Below are 20,648 nucleotides of genomic sequence, written 5' to 3'. Positions count from 1 at the left end.
GGGTGAGTATGGTTTATAGTTGGGAGGAATCGCCTCGTGATGTCTCCTTTCTGCGTGGTTTCCCAGCTCTGTTGCCATATCGCTTGTAGGTGTTGGGTGATTCTCCTCTTCTCTATCTTGGGGTCATTTGCAAGATCCAGCTGGAGATTTACAGAATAATAAAAAACTTATAAAAAAATCCGTCCTCGTGGCATCACTTTATACAGGAGAAAGCAACATTTGCAGTTTTATTTTTAGCGCGCACCAATTAATAAGACTGAGAGAAACGTAAGACGTTATAAAAATTTTTCTTAAATTTTTTAGGGGTAATTTTCGGTCGTGTAATATGAGAGAGCAGAGTATTATGAGTAAATTCCAATTAACAAACAGTCTTTTTATTACTGATAATGCACTAATAATTGTTTAGTACGAGTATTAATACTAATTTTACTTTAAATTTGGTCAAATTCTCTGCTTCCACCATTAGAGGCACCTTATTCCAAAGTTCGACAACTTGCAGCCACAGGTGAACTTCATGAGACAGAATATGATATAAAACTTCTGTTGTGTCCTGAGATTTTATATTCGGTTTTTGTCTCACCGACCAGGAAGAATAGATCTTCCTCATTCATTTTACTTAATCCATGCAGTCTTTTATACCTCAACTTCTTCTTTTAAAAGGAAGCAGAAATTTTTATCAATTGAATCGACCACTGAGATTTTAAACCGACTTTCAAAGGAAGAAAGCGGTCTTCGTTAACAATATTTTACTAGGTTCGAAAGGCAACCATAACAGACATTAAAAACAACAAGGAAAAATTAAAAAAAAAAGTTCGCATCAAAACTCGATTTTGCAAAATCAAAAAAAAAAAAACAGAAAGAAAGAAACTATGAGAACAGCTAACGACCCTCGAAGATGCTGTTTATTTGTGGTTGTTCACACAGAGATGAAGTTTAGGAAGAACTCACTATGTGAAAAGGCTCTCGATTTAAAAAAAAAAATTACGCGGTCCCTCAGATTTTAAAGAGTTTTTTTATTTCCAAAATTACTGAACTTATTTTTCAGTCTTCAGAATAGTATTTTTGATAAGTTCGAAATTTCGAACAAATCGGAGATCCGAACTACCCCCAATCCCAAATAGTTCGGGTTATCAACGCTCTACTGCACTTGACAATGATTATTGTTGTCATTGGCATCATTAGTTCACTATTGACAATTAATCTGTAATAAAGTCGCAAAGGAAGGTACGCGAAGGCAGATTACGAGAAATCTTTGGCAAGGGATGCAAAGAAAAATAGAAAAAGAGTTCTTTACTTATGTAAACTTTAGAAGAAAAGGGATAAATCAGATTGGACCATTTAAAACAGATGGGTTGAATATTGATGATCATGCTCAAGAAGCTGATAAACTTAATGAATATTTTGCATCTACATTCACACGAGGAGTTATTTAAGAAGGGGGATGCGAGAAGTTTATTAAACTCTAACAGGGAGCTAAGTGATTTTGTAATAACCGAGAGCAAAGTGGAGGAGAAACTGTTGAAGATAAACATAAGAAAGGCACCTGGGGTGGATGGAATCTATCCAGTTATACTAAAGGAGGCGGCAAAGGAAGTAAGCAAACACTTAGCCATAATTATGAGAGCTTCCTTGGATTCAGGGGAGGTCCCCATGGACTGGATATGCACAAATGTATCAACAATTCACAAAAGGAGTTGAAAAGGTGACACAAGTAACTATAGACCTGTTAGTTTAACTGGTGTTCTGAGGAAAATAATGGAATCACTGGTTAAAGAAGCATTGCAGGATAATCAAGACAAGATTCTAGTAATAGTTAAGACACAAGCATGGGTTTGTTAAAGGGAGGTCTTGTCTGGCCAATTTGATTGGATTCTATCAAAAAAAAAAAGTAGTTTATTAAACTCTAGCAGGGAGAAAGTTTTTAAATTCTGTACAGTGGGATCAACTGACGATGTTACCAACAGTAAATTCTAAGTGGGAAGCATTCAAGGAATTAATCGTGGAAGCTACTAAAAGTTTCATACTTATTAGGAAATATTGTTCAAGGTTTAGGCCTAAATGGCTATCAAATGAACTAATGAGACTCGTAACAGAGAAGAAAAATGCATGGGATGCATATAAATTATCAAGCGACTCAGAAGCCTATGGCAGATATAAGCTAGTCTGTAATCAGGTCACAAAGGAGGTTAGGCAGATTAGGAGAAATCTTTGGCAAAAGATGCTAAGAAAAACAGCAAGGATTTCTTTACTTATATAAACTCCAAAAGGAAGGGAATGAATCTGATTGGTCCATTTGATATCGATGGTTCAACTGTTGATGATCCTGTTCAGATAGCAAACAAACTGAATGAGTATTTTGCATCTACATTCACACACGAGGAATTATTTAGTTTTGAAAATGGCAGAAGGTTTTCAAATTATAGCAAGATACTTAATCATTTTGTAATAACTGAGAGTAAAGTGGAGGAGAAATTGTTGAAGTTAAACATAAGAAAAGCACCTGGGGTGGATGGGATCTATCCAGTTATATTAAAGGAGGCGGCAAAGCAACTAAGCAAACCGTTAACCATATTTATGAGAGCATCCATCGAATCAGGGGAGGTTCCCACGGACTGGAGATGTGCAAATGTATCCCCAATTCACAAAGGTGGATTGAAGGGTGACACGAGTAATTACAGACCAGTTAGTTTAACTTCTGTTCCTGGTAAAATAATGGAGTCACAGGGAAAGTCTTGTCTGACAAATTTGATAGGATATTATGATGTGGTTACAAAGGAACTGGATGCAAAAAGTCATTTTGAGATCATATATTTGGATTTCAGGAAAGCTTTTGATACTGTTGCGCATGGAAGACTATTGTACCAATTGGAGCAGAATGGTATTAAGGGTAAGTTGCTACAATGGATAAAAGGATGGTTAAGTGGGAGAAGACAGAGGGTGGCAATCAATGGGTGCCGCTCTTCATGGACTAATGTTATTAGTGGAGTCCCACAGGGTTCGGTGTTGGGTCCACTGTTGTTTTGTATATTTATCAATGATATTGATGAAGGTATATCAGGCTTAATGTCGAAGTTTGCATATGATACAAAGGTTGGCAGGGTTGTTAATGAGAGTAATGGCAGTGTGCTACTGCAATAGGATCTAGATAATTTGGGCAGATGGGCTAAGAAGTAGCAACTGAAGTTCAACCTTGACAAATGCAAAGTACTGCATATGGGTAGAAGTAACCCCAGAGAAACGTACCAACCGTGTGGTACTACACTTAAGTTGGTAGAAAATGAAAAAGACCTGGGAGTAATTGTGCAGTCAGATATGAAGTTTTCTGAGCAATGCAGACAGGCTGCCATGGCAGATCATGAGGTTTTGTCAATGATATATAGGAATTTTGCTAGCAGGGAAAAGGAGGTGATTGTCCCTCTGTATAACGCAATGGTCAGACCACGCCTTGAGACTGTGTACAGGTCTGGAGGCCTCATTTTAGCAAGGTTGTAGATTTGCTTGAGCATGTACAGAGAAGGGCAACAAGATTGGTGAGGGGAATGAAGGGATCCTCTTACCAAGAGCGGCTTAAGTCTGCAAATTGCAGTGGCTGGAGCCTAGGTACCTGCACGGTGATCTGATTGAGGTGTCTAAGGCCTTGAATGGGTTGAGCAAGCTGAATGCTGATGGCATTCTTCCTCTTACTCAGATTAAGTACCTGAGGGGGGCACAGTTTCAAATTGAGAAAAGACAGTTGTCTTTTCTCAATAGATGTGCAGAAATTTGCCTTTAGCCAGCGGGTGGTTAATTGCTGGAATAAACTTCCATCTGTCATTGTGGAAGTTGATAGGTTAAATAAATTTAAGGAGGAACTGGACAGGCATTTGGAGGGAATGGTGTGATTTTTATTTATTTATTTATTTTTTGGCTGATGCTGCATAAGCTCATATACTTGCTTTCTTGCATCACATGCCACTGCTACTACTATGATGTGGTCACAAAGGAACTGAATGCCAAAATTAATTTTGATAGCATATACTTGGATTTCAAAAAAGGTTTTGATACTGTTGCACATGGAAGACTGCTGTACAAATTGGAGCAGAATGGTATTAAGAGTAAGTTGCTACAATGGATAAAGGGATGGTTGAGTGGGAGATGGCAGAGAGAGGTAATCAGTGGGCACTGCTCTTCGTGGACAAATGTTATTAGTGGATTTTCCCAGGGTTCAGTGTTGGGCCCATTGTTGTTTTGTATATTTATCAATGATATTGATGAAGGTATATCAGGTTTAATGTCCAAGTATGAAGATGATACGAAAGTTGTTAACGACAGAAAAAACAATATGCTACTCCAACTGATTCTAAATAAGTTGGGCAAATGGGCTGAGAAGTGGCAACTGAAGTTTAACATTAACAAATGCAAAGTACTGCATATGGGTAGCAATAACAAAAGAGAAACATACCAACTGTGTGGACTGCACTCAGGGAAGTGGAAAGTGAAAGACCCGGGATAATTGTAGTCAAATATGAAATTTGCTGAGCAATGCAGACCGTCTGCCATGGTAGGTCATGGAGTCTTATCAATGATATATAGGAATTTTGCTAAAAGGACAGGGAGGTGATTATCCCGTTATACAAGGCAATGGTCAGGTCACACCTAGAATACCGTGTACAGGTCTGGAGGCCTCATTTTAGGAAGGATGTCGCATTGTTGGAACGAATACAAAGGGGTGCTCTTACCAAGAAAGGCTTAAATTCTGCAAATTGCAGCAGCTGCAGCCCTCAATGATTGAGGTGAATAAGGCCTTGAATGGGTTGAGAAAGATGAATGCTGATGGAATTCTTCCTCTTGCTCAAATTAAGAACCCGCTGGGGCACAGTTTCAAATTGGGATATTTCCACTTGCTCAGATTAAGAGCCTGGGAGGCATAGATTCAAATTGAGGAAGAAAGACAATTGTAGAATAGATATGTGCGGAAATTTGCCTTTAGCCAGCAGGTAGTCGAATGTTAGAACAGACTTCCATCTTTTCTTTTGGAACTTGATAGATTACATAAATTTAAGGCTGTGCTGGACAAGCATTTGGAATGAATGGAGGGGTGAAATGGGAGGTTTTTTTTTTTTTTGCGGATGCTGCATAAGCTTGCTTTCTTCCATCGTATGCCTCTGCTAATGCTATTTAGTCATTGCGTACAGGTCTGGAGGCCTCATTTTAGGAAAGATGTAGAGTTGTTGGAACGAGTACAGAGAAAGGCAACAAGATTGGTGAGTGGAACAATGGGTTGGTGTTACCAAGAAAAGCTTAAGTTTTGCAAATTGCAGCTTCTGGAGACTAGGCACTTGCGAAGTGATCTAATTGAGGTGTATAAGGCTTTGAATGGTTTGAGCATGCTCAATGCTGATGGGATACATCTTCTTGCTCAGATTAAGAAGCTGAGGAGACATAGATTCAAATTGAGGAAAGACAGTTGCAGAATAGATATTCGGAAGTTTGCTTTTAGCCAGCAAGTAGTTGATTGCTGGAATGTTGACAGCTTAAATAAATTCAAGGCAGAATTCGACAAACGTTTGGACAAATGGATGGGTGAAATGGGAAGTTTTTTTTTTTTGGCTGATGCTGTATAAGCTTGCTTTCTTGCATCATATGCCACTACTAATGCTAATTTGCTATAAGAAGTTTAAATCTCAAAAGTTTACTACTCAAATTAAACTAGGAAACCTAATTCCTGATGAATATCATGAGCTGTTTCTACCTGGCGAAGTTGAACAAATTCACAGGTTTATGAAAAGGTAAGCATCGATGTATATTTATGTAAAAATCTGTTAATAATGAAGTGTACATATATTAATATATTTAATTTATTAATGTATATTAATCCAACAAATATGCCTTTAATTCAAAATTAGGATTTTTACACCCACATAAAAGCCAATCTTAAAATTTTAGACAATCATTTAGTGCTCCGCCATGTCAACTTACATGCCAAAATGTAGGTATACGTGTTGCTGTTTTGGTTTTTAGGAGCATTAGCAACTAAGGCCATATTGCTCTGGGATATGCGGTGGTCATTCCCTCACCTTTCTGCATCTTCCGTATTTGGTGGCGACGGGCTCGAACCCCGGTCTAATCAAGAAGCATGTGATACACACTACTGCTCCTTCCCACCTGATAGGTATACATGGATCTATCTTTATCTCTCTCAAAGAGATAAAGTGAAATCTGCTTTTCCTAATATTTTATGGCTTTGAGAATTTTCTCTTAGTGATAGTTAAACTGTTAAGGTGAAAGTACTAGTAGTAGAGGCATATGATGCAGAAAGGATTATGCATGACCAGCCAAAAAAAAAAAAAAATAATAAAACCATTTCACACATTCATTCCCTCTAAAAGTTTGTACACTTTCTCCTGGAATTTATTTAAGCTCTCAACTTCCATGACAGATGAAAGTTGAGAGTTTGTTCCAGTAATCAACTTCCCACTGGCTAAAGGCAAATTTCTGCACAATCTATTCTACAACAGTCTTTCCTCAGATTGAATTTATGCCCCCTTAGGTTCGTAATCAGGGCAAGCGGAAGAATCCCATCAGAAATGAGCCAGGTCAATCCACTCAAGGCCTTACACACCTCAACCAGATCACCTCACAGGTGCCTATTTGAGTAAAGTGGCCACTAGCCAAAAAAAGATCTGGCAAATCTGATATACATATAGAAATAGTATCGTACAGTATATAATTATTTACAATACAAATTTCACTTTCACATTACAAATGAACTGCACTGTGCAATGGTCATCCCCTCAGCTACAGCACAATCTGGCAAGCAGAAACCGATGAAGAGACACTGTCCACAGATTAGCACAAGCATCACATCCTAGAGACTGATAATTACGAGCTGGAAAAGTAGTAGCAGCATGTGATGAAAGCAGTGTGCGAACATATGCAGCATCAGCCAAAAAAAAAAAAAAAAAAAATTCACAAAACCATTCCCTCTAAATGTTTGTCCAGTTTCTCCTTAAATTTATTTAACCTATCAACTTCCACCATGACAGATGGAAGTTTATTCCAGCAATTAACTGCCCGCTGGCTAAAGCCAAATTACCACATATGTATTCTACATCTGTCTTTCCTTAATTTGAATTTATACCCCCTTAAGTTCATAATCTGAACAAGTGGAAGAATCCCATCAAAATTCAGCATGCTCAACCCATTCAAGGCCTTATACACTTCAATCAGATCACCACGCAAGTGCCTATTCTCCAGCCATTGCAATTTGCAGAACTTAAGCCTCTCTTCATAAGAGGATCCCTTCATTCCCCTCATCAATCTTGTTGCCCTTCTCTGTACACACTCAAGCAAATCTACATCCTTCCTAAAATGAGGCCTCCAGACCAGACCTCTACGCAGTACTCAAGGCGTTGCCTGACCATTGCCTTATACAGAGGGACAATCACCTCCTTTTACCTGCAAGCAAAATTCCTATATATCATTGACAAAACCCCATGACCTGCCAGGGCAGGTCATGGGGTTTTGTCAATGATATATAGGTCTGCATTGCTCAGAAAACGTCATATCTGACTGCACAATTACTCCCAGGTCTTTTTCATTTTCTACCACCTTAAGTGTAGTACCACACAGTTAGTACGTTTCTCTGGGGTTACTTCTACCCATATGCAGTACTTTGCATTTGTCAAGGTTAAACTTCAGTTGCCACTTCTCAGCCCACCTGCCCAAATTTTCTAGATCCTGTTGCAGTAGCACACTGCCATTACTGTCATTAACAACCCTGCCAACCTTTGTATCATTTGCAAACTTCGACACTAAGCCTGATATACCTTCATCAATATCATTGATAAATATACAAAACAACAGTGGACCCAACACCAAACCCTGTGGGACTCCACTAATAACATTAGTCCACGAAGAGCAGCACCCATTGATTATCACCCTCTGTCTTCTCCCACTCAACCATCCTTTTACCCATCGTAGGCTACAACAGAAACCGATAGAGAGACACTTTCACAGTGAGCACAAGCATTACATCCTAGAGATTGATCATCGCTGGTATTCTCCAAAAGACAAGAGTTCAACAAGCAGCCAGAGAACTCAACAGAAGTTACTCATATTAACCAGCAAAACCAAGCTGGAAGGTGTTATTGCAGGATCAAATCCAAGAAAAACAACTAAGGTTTCTTGCCAACTGTGTGGGCAGGAGCAGAAGTCCCCAGATACTGCAATTTGAAAAAATTAAGCCTTTCTTTGTAAGAGCAACCCTTTCTTCCCCTTACCGATCTTGTTGCCCTTCGCTGTACTTGCTCAAGCAATACTACATCCTTCCAAAAATGAGGCCTCCAGACCTATACGCAGTACTCAAGGCGTGGCCTGACCATTGCATTACACAAAGAGATAATCGCCTCCTTTTCCCTACTAGCAAAATTCCTGTATATCAGTGACAATACCCCATGACCTGCTCTGGTAGCCTGCCTACACTGTGTGTGTGTGTTATGGATAACGCACACACACTGGCTATAGTGCACCTACCTGCTACACTAGCTACAGTTTGCCTACCTGCCTGCCTACACTGCTCAGAAAACATATTTACTCCAGGGGCTCACATCTGGTGAGTATGCACTTTGCACACCCATGATCCTGACCTGGATATCATTCTTTTTCTTGGTGATTCCCTTCTCCTTGTTCTTTCTCTCAGGGTAATTCAGAAATTTTTTTTGTTTTTTTTTGGATCGTGCAGCATAAGCCTCACACTTCCTTGGAACATATAGCTAATAATAATATCTGATTCCACAATTACTCCCAGGTCTTTTTCATTGTCTACCACCCTAACACAGTTCGTATGTTTCTCCGGGGTTATTTGTACCCTTATGCATTATTTGCATTTGTCGATGTTAAATTTTAGTTGCCACTTCTCAGCCCATCTGCCCAACTTCTCTCGATCCTGTTGCAGTAGCACACTGCCATTACTAACCCTACCAACCTTTGTATCATCTGCAAACTTGGATATTAAGTCTGATAAACATTCATCATTATCATTGATAAACACACGAAACAACAGCAGCCCCAACGCTGAACCCTGGGGGTACTCCACTAATAACATTAGTCCACGAAGAGCAGTGTCCATTGATTGCCATTCTGTCTTCTCCCACCCAACCACCCATTTAACCATTGCAGCAAATTTCCCTCAATACCATACCGCTCCAATTTGTGCAGTAGTCTTCCATGTAATAGTACAAAAAGCTTTCCTGAAATCCATGTATATATATCAAAATTATTTTTTGCACCCAGTTCCTTTGTGATCACACCATAGTATCCAATCAAATTTGTCAGACAAGACTTTCCCTTAAACTTATGCTGTGTCTTATTACTGCAGTCTTGCCTAGATGAACCTGCAATGCATCTTTAACCAGTAACTCCATTATTTTACCTGGAATACAAATTTAACTGGTCTATAATTAATCATGTCCCCCTTTATGAACTGAGGATACATTTGCACATCTCGAGTCCGTGGGGACCACCCCTGAGTCCAAGGATGCTCTCATAATTATGGCTGAGGGATTGTTTACTTCCTTTTCCACCTCCTTTAATATAACTGGATAGATCCCATCCACCCCAGGTGGATGAGATCTGTCCAGTTATATTAAATGTTTAACTTCAACAATTTATCCTCCACTTTGCTCTGTTACTACATAATCATTAAGCTCCCTGTTAGTTTTATAAGCTTCTGTCCTCCCTTTTCCTACAGAATTCCCCCCGCATGAACGTAGATGCAAAATACTCATTCAGTTTGTCAGCTATCTGAGGAGCGGGATCATCAACAGTTGACCCATCGATATCAAGTTGACCATCTTGATTCATCTCCTTCCTTCTAGAGTTTATGTAAGTAAAGAAGTCCTTGCTGTTTTTCTTAGCATCCTTTGCCAAAGATTTCTCGTAATCTGCCTGCGCTTGCCTAACCTCCATTGTGACTTGATTACAGACTAGCTTATATCCAGCACAGGCCTCTGTGTTGCCTGATAATTTATATGCATCCCATGCATTTTTCTGAGACTCTTCCATGAATCTCAGTTCATCTGACATCCATTTGGACCTAAACATAGAGCAGCATTTGTTAGTTGGAACAAAAAACCCAGTAGTTTCGCAGATTACTTCCTCGAATGTTTCCCATTCAGAATTTGCTATTGGTAACAACATCAGTTAGTTCCATTGTATAGATGGATGTTGAATGAATTGAGGCTTGTGGTAGAAAACAAAAATGCATGGTATGCATATAAATTATCACGCAACACAGAAGCCTATGGCAGATATGACAGAAGCCTATGGCACATTACGAGAAATCTTTGGCAAAGGACGCAAAGAAAAACAGCAAAAAGTACTTTACTTATGTAAACTCTAGAAGGAAGGGGATGAATCAGATTGGTCCACTTAACACAGATGGTTCGACTATTAATGATCCTGCTCAAATAGCTGTTAAACCGAGTATTTTGCATCTACATTCACACGAGGAGTTATTCAAGGAGGGGAATGCCAGAAGTTAATCAAACTAACAGGGAGATAAGTGATTTTGTAATAATCACAAAATCACTTTTTGAAATTTTTTAAGTTAAATATAAAAAAGGCACCTGGGGGAAGATGCATCTATCCAGTTATAATGAACAATGCAGCAAGCAAACCCTTAGCCATACTTATGAGAGCATCCTTTGTCAGGGGAGTTACCCATGGACTGGAGATGTGCAATGTATCCCCAATTCACAAAGGTGGTTCAAAGGGTGCCATAATTATAGACCTGTTAGCTTAATTTCTTTTCCGGGGAAAATAATGGAGTCACTGGTTAAAGAGGTGATACAGGATCACCTGGACAAGACAGCAGTAATAGTTCAGACAAAGCATTGGTATGTAAAGGTGAAGTCTTGTCTGACCAATTTGATTGGATATTACATGATCACAAAGGAACTGGATGCAAAAAATAATTTTTATATCATATACTTGGATTTCAGAAAAGCTTTTAATACTGTTGCACATGGAAGACTGGTGTACAAGTTGCAGCGGTATGGCATTAAAGGCAAGTTACTGCAATGGATTAAGGGATGGTTGAGTGGGTGACAGCAGAGAGTGGTAATAAATTTACACTGCTCTACGTGGAGTAATATTATTAGTGGAGTCCCCAGGGTTTGGTCCTGAGCCCATTGTTGTTTTGTGTATTTATCAATGATATTAATGAAGGTATATCAGGCCTAATGTCCAAGTTTGTAGATGATACAAAGATTGGCAGGGTTGTTAATGACAGTAAAGACAGTATGCTACTGCAACAGGATCTAGAAAAGTTAGGCTTGTGGGCTGAGAAGTGGCAACTGAAGTTAAACATTGACAAATGCAAAGTACTCCATATAGGTAGCAGTAAACCAAGAGAAACATACCAACTGTGTGGTACTACACTCAGGGAGGTGGAGATGAAAGACCTGGGGTAATTGTGAAGTCATATATGAAGTTCTCTGAGCAGTGCAGACAGACTGCCAAAGCAGGTATTATTTGTCAATAATATGTAGGAATTTTGCTAGCAAAGACAAGGTGATTATCCCTTTGTATAAGACAATAGTCAGACCATACCTTGAGTACCATATACAGGTCTGAAGGACTCATTTTAGGAAGGATATAGAGTTGCTAGAACGAGTACAGAGAAGGGCAACAAGATTGGTGAGAGGAACAAATCTGTGCGCTTACGAAGAATGGCTTAAGTCTGCAAGTTGCAGCTTCTGGAGACTAGGCACCTGCGAGGTGATCTGATCGAGGTATATAAAGGCCTTGAATGGTTTGAGCAGGCTCAATGAGTGGCTGATGGGATAATTATGCTTTCTGAGATTAAGGACCTGAGGGGGCATAGATTCAAATTGAGGAAAGAATTTTAGAATAGATGTGCGGGAGTTTGTCTTTAGTCAGTGAGTAGTAGATTGCTGGAACAGACTTCCATCTGTTGTTGTGGAAGTTGATAGGTTAAGGAAAATAGTTTTTCAAAATTTACATTAAACTTTTTAATTGTTTTTTGAATCATTTCCAATTGATTTTTCACTGTAATCGTTTTGTGTTAATCTTTTATTCATTTTAATTTCTGGAGAGTATCATACGGAAATGTTCTACATATCACATACTGAGGTAAATTTCTCTTATTCTTCTACAGATATTGAAATCAACATAGAATGTATTGAGCATCATAGTTCTGTTATATATTATCATGTGAACAATAAACTTTCCTCTCATTTTTCCACTTTCCCCAAACTTTAATATAACTTTACTGAAAATGGGGATAAATTAATAAAATGTTTATTTCTAAAAATTGTTTGCTTTCAATTTGCAATTGAAAACAGACAATGAACCCACAAAACCACAAGGTGTCACTGATTGCAGTTTGCAAGGCCTACATTGTGCTATCAATGCAATGTCAATTATCTATGTACCATCCACTGTTGTATCTGAGTGTATTCACCAAAAACCTCCCAGTATAATTGGCAAAGGGTAACTGTCTGATGCAATTTTGTTGTTACTGTGCAGACTACTAGGAGCATGATCACATGGCTCGAAGTGAACATGAAAACAGTTTTGTAATGCTGGTATGAGCCCCTTAAAAATAAATGCTAAGTTTGATGTCCATTATGCACACAATTTTTTTGAACAGCAAACAACCATGACTATCTGCTTCCAGACTTCAAAAATCTACTTTTAGTTTGGATGCAACATCACATATGCTTTCCAAGTTCACTTTGATGTGACGAATGATCTGTGACGAATGATCATGTCTGTGACAATGGCCAGTTCAATATTAGTATTATTATTAATGGCCGCATGGTGCAAGAAAGCCATAGGCTTTCTTGCACCATCCCAGCCAAATAAAATAAATAAAATAAAATAAATAATAAAAATTAATAAAAGAAAAGGAAATTAAACCTATCATCCTATGCGCTTCCCTGACCCAAAGATACTCTCCAGATGACCTTTGAATTTCCCCAAACTGTCAGCCTCTACCACCCATGTAGGCAACTTATTCCAATAAGTTATAACTCGCTGGCTAAAATAAAACTTCCTGCAGTCCAATCCAAACATTTCCCCCCCGTAACTTGAATTTATGTCCCCTAGTTCTAGCATCATTTATAATCTTGAAAATTTTGTCCTCATTCATTTTACTGATGCCTCTCACAGCCTTAAACACCTCAATCAACTTTCCTCTAAGGCGTCTGCGTCTAGTTTCCAAACTCTGCAACTCACATATTCAAAGTCTTTCTTCATAAGGACGCCCTTTTGCCGATCTCACCAGGCGAGTTACCCGTCTTTGCACCCTTTCAAGAAGCTCCATGTCTTTCTTTAGGTGCGGTCTCCATACTTGAACACAGTATTCCAAGTGTGGTCTAACATAAGCCTTATATAATGGGATTATCACGTCCCTATCTCTACTGGCAAAAGTTCGATAGATCATCGATAGGACACCATGGGCCTTCCTTGCAACCTGTTTACAATGTTCAGAGAATTTCATGTCTGACCGTATCGTAACATCCAAGTCCCTTTCCTCCAGTACCGGGTTTAGTTGAACTCCAAGTGAATAAGTTATTTTGGGATTACTGTTTCCCAGGTGTAATACCTTACACTTTGTTGTATTAAAGCATAGCTTGACAGTGATCATTAACTACTCTACCGATTTTAACATCATCTGCAAATTTAGATATGCAGTCAGTTGGACATTGTTTTGCAGCCATTTGAAAACTTGTTGCTTTAGTCATCAGGGCCATGTTGAGGCTTAAGTGGCAAATGCTAGCAAGAAAATTTCACTCTTTTCCATTACGTGAAAATATCACAGCAATATTGTTCAAATTGTCACCACCCATTACATGTAAAAGGTGTCACTTGTACCATTCATCTTGCTGCCTATGAGCACGGCTTGTCCTCAGAGAGTCACATTCTCGTAAGTTATTATTACCCCCAATAACCTGTTGCATATTATTGTTAGAATAGCTAAAGACAAATATCGGACTTGGTGATAAGAAATAGGAGAATGTCCTTTGAATGGCATTAACAAGCTCTGATAATTTATGAGAATTGGAATGTGTGTAATACTTGCAAGTAAAATAAATTTCACTATAAAACAGAGGTCGCACAAAACCTTTTATTTAAAGCAAAAGAAATGAGTAAAAATGAGAATTTTTAAAAATTTCTATAATAATTATTTACAGTAGAAGCACACATGATATAGACGTAATACAAGGTCATGGTGCTTATCTAAGAACACTTCAACCCATGCACAGCGTGTGCATGATCACGCCTCAGGAGCTATGACAAATGAATATTTAATAATTATGGGGCAGCCTAAACAAAGTGGTTTCTCTTAACAAGATTTTTAATAAGGTGGAAGAAAACTGAGATATCCACCACAATTACCAAGTTTATAAAGTGCATGTTCAAGTATTACCTTCTTAATTGCATACATTAGACTGGTTGGTCAAAAATAACAAAAAAAAAAAAAAAAAAAAAAAAATTTTTTCATGTCAAGGTTGGCACATGTTACTGGAGCATGTATACAGTAATACTGGATCATTTTAAACACAGCCACATTTTGAAAATTAAATACAATGGCAGTAGATTTGAACATTAGGAGACCTGCATATAAATCTGCTAAATTAAGGAAGCAAAAAGAGAAAGACTATTTGTGCATAACAGTATCACTATATACATAGAATTCTGTACAAAAGTGGAACTGCTCTCTCTCTCTCTCTCTCTCTCTCTCTCTCTCTCTCTCTCTCTCTCTCTCTCAGTTCATATATAATTCAACAAATTCACTTAAAGCTACAAAAATGCTTTTGATAGAGTAGTTTTCATATTTGCTGCTTTCTCAAAAGTTTAATACAATTTCTCACATGAAAATAACATTGCACATCACACTTGCTTCTCTGTACACAAGATATACAACCCTGAAGTATGCAAAAATTTACATCTGGAATGGCATTTGATTTTGTTTAGAGGATGACTTCGTTTGGTCTCTGTATAGCTTTCTAAGCCAGTATATACATAAATCTTGTCATATATAAATACCTCCAAAAGCACTTTGATCTGGAAAGTAATTTCAATGCAGGACTGATGCAACACAAACATATCAGTCACAGCAGCCAATGGAGTAATAACTGTACTAATATAACAGCAGCAATAATACTTAGATCCCCTCGCTGGGCCAGCTGCTCCTGCAACCTTCGCTGTTGTGCCATGATGCTTTCAAGATGACGCTGAACTGTCTGTAGGGTACAATTTGTTTCCCGCTGAAGTAGTTCAAGTGGCTCAAGTGCATGCTGTAAAGCTGCCACAGTGACACCAGGACTGCATGAGTGATATTTTTTGGGTGGTCCTGGAATAAAATTTAAATGATTTTTTTTAAATAAAAACCTAGATTGGTTCACATAAATAAAATAAGTCAAAATTTCCATCCACTTCAAATATTATTTCTAAAAAATAAATAGATTGAAATTTATTTAAATCAATTATTGAAATAACTGATTTAAACGAATCTTTTAAAATTATTTAGAGCAACAATATAATTTACAATCTATATAACTAAAAAGATTTAGAGCAATAAAATATAATTTACAATCACCTCATTCAATTAAATTGGTTTATTATGCAGTAGAATACAGATAAGGTGACGAAGTGTTAAAGAAGAAGTGTTAAACTAAACTGTATAGCAAAGGTCAAAAAAAATTTTGGCAGAAATTAAACAAAACCACTGACAATATAAGTGTTCCCAATACAAACTAAAAGTAAGTTTATACTTATGGATTTATTGTCCAGAACGCCTGTTGGGAGGGAGAGAGAGAGAGAGAGAGAGAGAGAGAGAGAGAGAGAGAGAGGAGAGAGAGAGAGAGAGAGACACAAAGGATGCAAAGAAAAACAGCAAAGACTTTTTTTCCTTATATATAAACTCTAGAAGGAACGGATGAATCAGATTGGTCCACTTGATCAGTGATTTGACTGTTGATGATTCTGCTCAGATAGCTGACAAACAATGAATATTTTGCACCTATGTTCAACACATGAGGAATTCTGTAGGGAAGTGGAGAAACAAAAGCTGATTAAACTCTAATAGGGTGCTAAATGATTTTGTAATAACTGAGACCAAAGCGGAGGAGAAATTGTTGAAGTTAAACATAAGAAAGACAATGGGGTGGATGGGATCTATCCAGTTATATTAAACAAGGCAGCAAAGGAAGTAAGCAAACTGTTAGCCAAAATTATGAGAGCATCATTGGACTCAGGGGAGGTCCCCAAGGAGACGTGTAAATGTATCTCAAATTGAAAGAGGGGATCAAAGGGTAACACGAATAATTACAGACCTGTTAGTTTAACTTCTGTTTCGTAGAAACTAATGGAGTCACTGGTTAAAGAAGCATTGCAGGATCATCTAGACAAGACTGCAGTAATAATTCGAAGCAAACATTAAATCTTCCCCCTAACAAACCCATGTTTGTTAAGGAAAAGCCTTGTCTGACCAATTTGATTGGATACCATGATGTGGTCATAAAGGAACTGGATGTGAAAAATAATTTTGATATCATATATTTGGATTTCAGGAAAGCTTTTGATACTGTTGCACATGGAAGACTACTGTACAAACTGGAGTAATATGGCATTAAGGACAAGTTGCAACAATGGATAAAAGGATTGTTGAGTGGAAGAAGACAGAGTGGTAATGATGTCGATGAAGGTATCAGGCTTAATGTCGAAGTTTTCAGATGATACAAAGGTTGGCAGGGTTGTCAATGACAGTAATGGCAGTGTGCTACTGCAACAGGATTTAGAAAAGTTGGGCAGCCCATCCAAAAGTGGCATAAAATCAAATTGAGGAAAGACAGTTGTAGAACAGATGTGTGGAAATCTGCCTTTAGCCAGCAGGTAGTTGATTGCTGGAACAAACTTCCATCTGTTATTGTGTAAGTTGATAGCTTAAATAAATTCAGCAAAAAAAGTGGACAAACTTTTGGAGCAAATGAATGGATGGGCAAAATGGTTTTTTTTTTTTTTTTTTTTGGCCGATGCTTATACAGCATCGGCCAAAAAAAACAAAAAACACTTTACTAAATATTCAAGAAAATAGAAAAACAAAAAATTTAAGAGAAAATTATAGTAGAAATTAATATTTAATTTCTACTATAAATTAGATTATCTTTTACCTTGATATTCCCTCCCTCTTTTTATTTCATTGTTTTGGTTTATTTTTATTTATTTATTTTTTTTTTTGCTCTACGGGTTTGCCATGCTACTGGCTTTTGTTTTATTTTTTATTAAATAAGACACACACGCACACAATCCAGAAAAGTGTCTGAACAATATTGGGAAAAACATACATAAATCGCTCGCTGAGCTGTCTCTACAGATTTGCACAAGTTTTCTGTTAATTAACATACTGTCTAATCAATTTATTTGTGTCCAGCAGCCCACACAAGCTCAAGGCAGACAGATTTGTCTAATTCAGAAATATAAGGTGGTTGAGTACGTTTTGCTTATGCTAAATGTACTCAAATACCATTGTCCAGCATACCACTGACTCTTAAAAGCAATCAATGGTATGCTGGGCAATGACAATTGTTGTTATTTGGTTTTTAGGAGCATTAGCAACTAAGGCCATATTGCTCCTGGGATATGCGGTGGTCATTCCCTGACCTTTCCGCATCCTCCGTATTTGGTGGGCACGGGCTCGAACCTCGGTCTAATCAAGAAGCGTGTGCTACACACTGCTGCTACTGCCCACCTGGCTACGGAGGTGGCCCAATGACAATTAAATTTATTTGAAACCAGCACAAGTAGAGCAAACAGCAAACCAGGCTAAAATGAGTTTTTTTTTTTTTTTGCTCTACTGGTTTGCTATGCTACTGGCATCTGTTTCATTTACTTATATTAAACACACACGCATGCACCCCCAACCAACCAATTTTATTCCAATTAAATTTTTGAAAAATATATACCTTGGTTAGTGATCTGAGAATTTCTCAATTTAAATAGATACATAACAGTTACTTTATTTTGTGAAAATTAATCCAAATGCCAATATCGAAAATAAAAAGGAAATTAAATGAGGTAATTATTTTAGGAAAAGTGGCAAATTGTGCATCTCATACATAAAGGGGAGGAGGTGTCATTCAATGCACTAAAAATATTGAAATATTTCTATAGTGTGCAGGCTAGAAACCCCCCCCCCCCCCAATTCAAAACCCAAGAGATGTGCAGTAAAACAGTTATGTTATTAAAATTAGTTACATTGGTATCACATCATAAGTTGGTTAGTAGAGAAAGGATATGGTCCTTTTTTTCTCCATTTTTTTTAATATAGGGTTTGGCTAAAATCTTGAAATGTTACTAGTTTGCAGTTTTAGTAGGCTCACAATTTTACTACTAAAATTACAATAAACTTACTAAACTTGTATAAAAACTCCACATGGTATGTATTTTGTTAGTTTTTTACTGTTTTTTATTATTATTATTTTTTTTTATCTAATAATGTATTCTGCCCAGAGCTTTGTTAATTTATTGCACAAATTATCTTTTAAAAATCACACTGGTTATAGATGTTTCAGTCCTTTATTCAAACTTAAATTTGAATAAAGGACTGAAACATCTAATAACTGGTGCAATTTTTGATTTGATCTTTAGCTATAAAATGTGCTTATTTATTAACCATCTCATTTTATTTATTAATTTAAAAAAAACAAAAAAAAACACAAGTTTATCCATAGTTGTGTAATGGTGAATTTGTACACATTATGAAAAATCCATAACTGACATGTGGCGTGATCAAATAATGATTTATAAAATTAACAGTATTATATCATGTTAAAGGAATTGTTAACTGCAACACACACACAGCCTCCTGCATAAAGAATGGCACAACTGCTATTGGGGTAAACAGCAAGGAAACTTCTACTGCACTAAACTGAACAGACAAATGCATACACCCATTTAAAAAAATTCTGTATTTTTAATTTTATTTGGTAGTTTGGTTTTGAATTTTGCTTGTATGAAGTGGCAGTTGGCACTTCCATCGTTATTTGTCGCAGTCTGCAACATTTCTTTTAACACAGTATAATGGTGTTTAATTTTATAAATAATTATTTTAGATTTTTAAACACACACAAACAGTTTTTTAATAAAAATATATTTACCATCACTTTCAGTAGAATCGCTACCATGAATGATTTCTGCATCAGGAGAAGAACTTTCACTCCCAAGTATCAATACACTACTTCTGCGAAGTCCTTGTTTCAAGCATGCTGCTGGTCGTGGAATAATCCTATCAACATTTATATGCCTCAGCAGTTCAGCTTTACTAGTTTCTTCCAAGCTCAAAATGCTTCCTGCTCTTACAGCTGGAGCTTTGTGTCTAGTTTTTGTCTGTACCACATAGCTGTTTTCAAATTGAACTACATCGGTTCGTGGATCCCAGGGTCTGGAACTAAAAACAATGTTTGATTTTAGTATCTGAATTAAACACATCCAAACCTTTCCCAGACCAGTTCAGTTACACATGATTCTGCAAGTCACATAAAGGAAACCTACTTTCCATCATGATAAAAAAGAAGTCTTGGTGTACTTTATGTAAATAACTATTAATATTTAAATACTAACATTAATATAAAATGATATACCTTAAAGTATAAAATGACCATTTGTTTTTTTGCAATTTTTCAGAAATTGCAATCTGTTGCAAACTACAATATAAAAAGTTCAGGAGGGCTAAATTTGTTTTCTGTACTTTAATACTTTGCATTATCTTTGCCAAAATCTTCAAGATTTTCGAAAAGAAGCATCAGGAAAGTGGAAAATTATTTTATGTTTAGCTCAGAACATGAAAAAAAACCTTGTTTAATAACCTATAAACAATAGTACAGGAAGTGGTGAATTCTCACTACATATTACAGTGAGTGTGCAAATGCACACTCACTGTAATCACACAAGCAATTTCAATGTCCCCTCATCAGTTTTAGTTCCTGGAAGATGGCTTTAATTTTAAGTGACAAAACAGTCTAAAATAAAAATAAATTGCCAAAATGCAAATCAAATTACTAAATTACCCTGATAAAGATAGTGCAATTCTTGAAGACAACTTTATGATTGACACCAAAATTAATACGAGATTTTATATTCTGTCATACTATCTACACCAACAGCTTACATAAGAATAAAGAGAGTAAAGGCGATTGTACACTGAGTGATCACTGAATTATGAACACCCCTATGAAAACTGAATGCGACCTATTGACCACGCGAGGTACGAGTAGCGCAGTTAGTAGACCTATGTAGCATAGATAAAGTGTCAGTGGGTTCAGTAGGTAGTAAAATTTTGAGAGGAATGGGTAAAAGGAAGGACGGGTGCTCAATGAGCTAGTGAGCTAGAGCTAGCTAATTTGGGTGCTCAATAAGCTAGTGCCTCCATTTCCCAAACGGCTGAACTGGTGGAGTGTTCGAGAGCCGCTGTAAAGTGTACCAGAACTGGCATCAAAATGGTCAAACAATGACCAGACGGCAAAACTGCAAAGGTCAGTGAAAGGTTGATGTTAGAGGTGAGTGCTGGGTCCGATGACTCATACAGGTGAACAGGCATTGAAGAGTTGACTACCCAATACAACATGGGCCAACCCGGA

General features: G+C 37.3%; 1 protein-coding gene across 8 annotated transcripts in view; it reads right to left on the bottom strand.

Moving 5' to 3' along the window:
- Positions 1–14,494: 14,494 nt before the first annotated feature.
- Positions 14,495–20,648, bottom strand: part of LOC150080016 (oxysterol-binding protein-related protein 8-like) — a 464,021-nt gene continuing 457,867 nt past the window's right edge. For all 8 annotated transcript variants that reach the window (XM_090383709.1, XM_090383711.1, XM_090383710.1 and 5 more), the window contains 2 exons: positions 19,170–19,459; positions 14,495–15,364 (listed from right to left, as the gene is read on the bottom strand). In XM_090383709.1, the coding sequence (XP_090239835.1) occupies positions 15,123–15,364; positions 19,170–19,459 (532 nt within the window). In that variant the 3' untranslated portion in view covers positions 14,495–15,122. The remainder of the gene's footprint in view (positions 15,365–19,169; positions 19,460–20,648) is intronic.

Source organism: Mastigoproctus giganteus, chromosome 10 (genome assembly GCF_048544385.1).
Source record: "Mastigoproctus giganteus isolate SK-2022 chromosome 10, ASM4854438v1, whole genome shotgun sequence".
Lineage (NCBI taxonomy): Eukaryota > Metazoa > Arthropoda > Arachnida > Uropygi > Thelyphonidae > Mastigoproctus > Mastigoproctus giganteus.
This window is presented reverse-complemented; position numbering and strand designations above follow the sequence as displayed.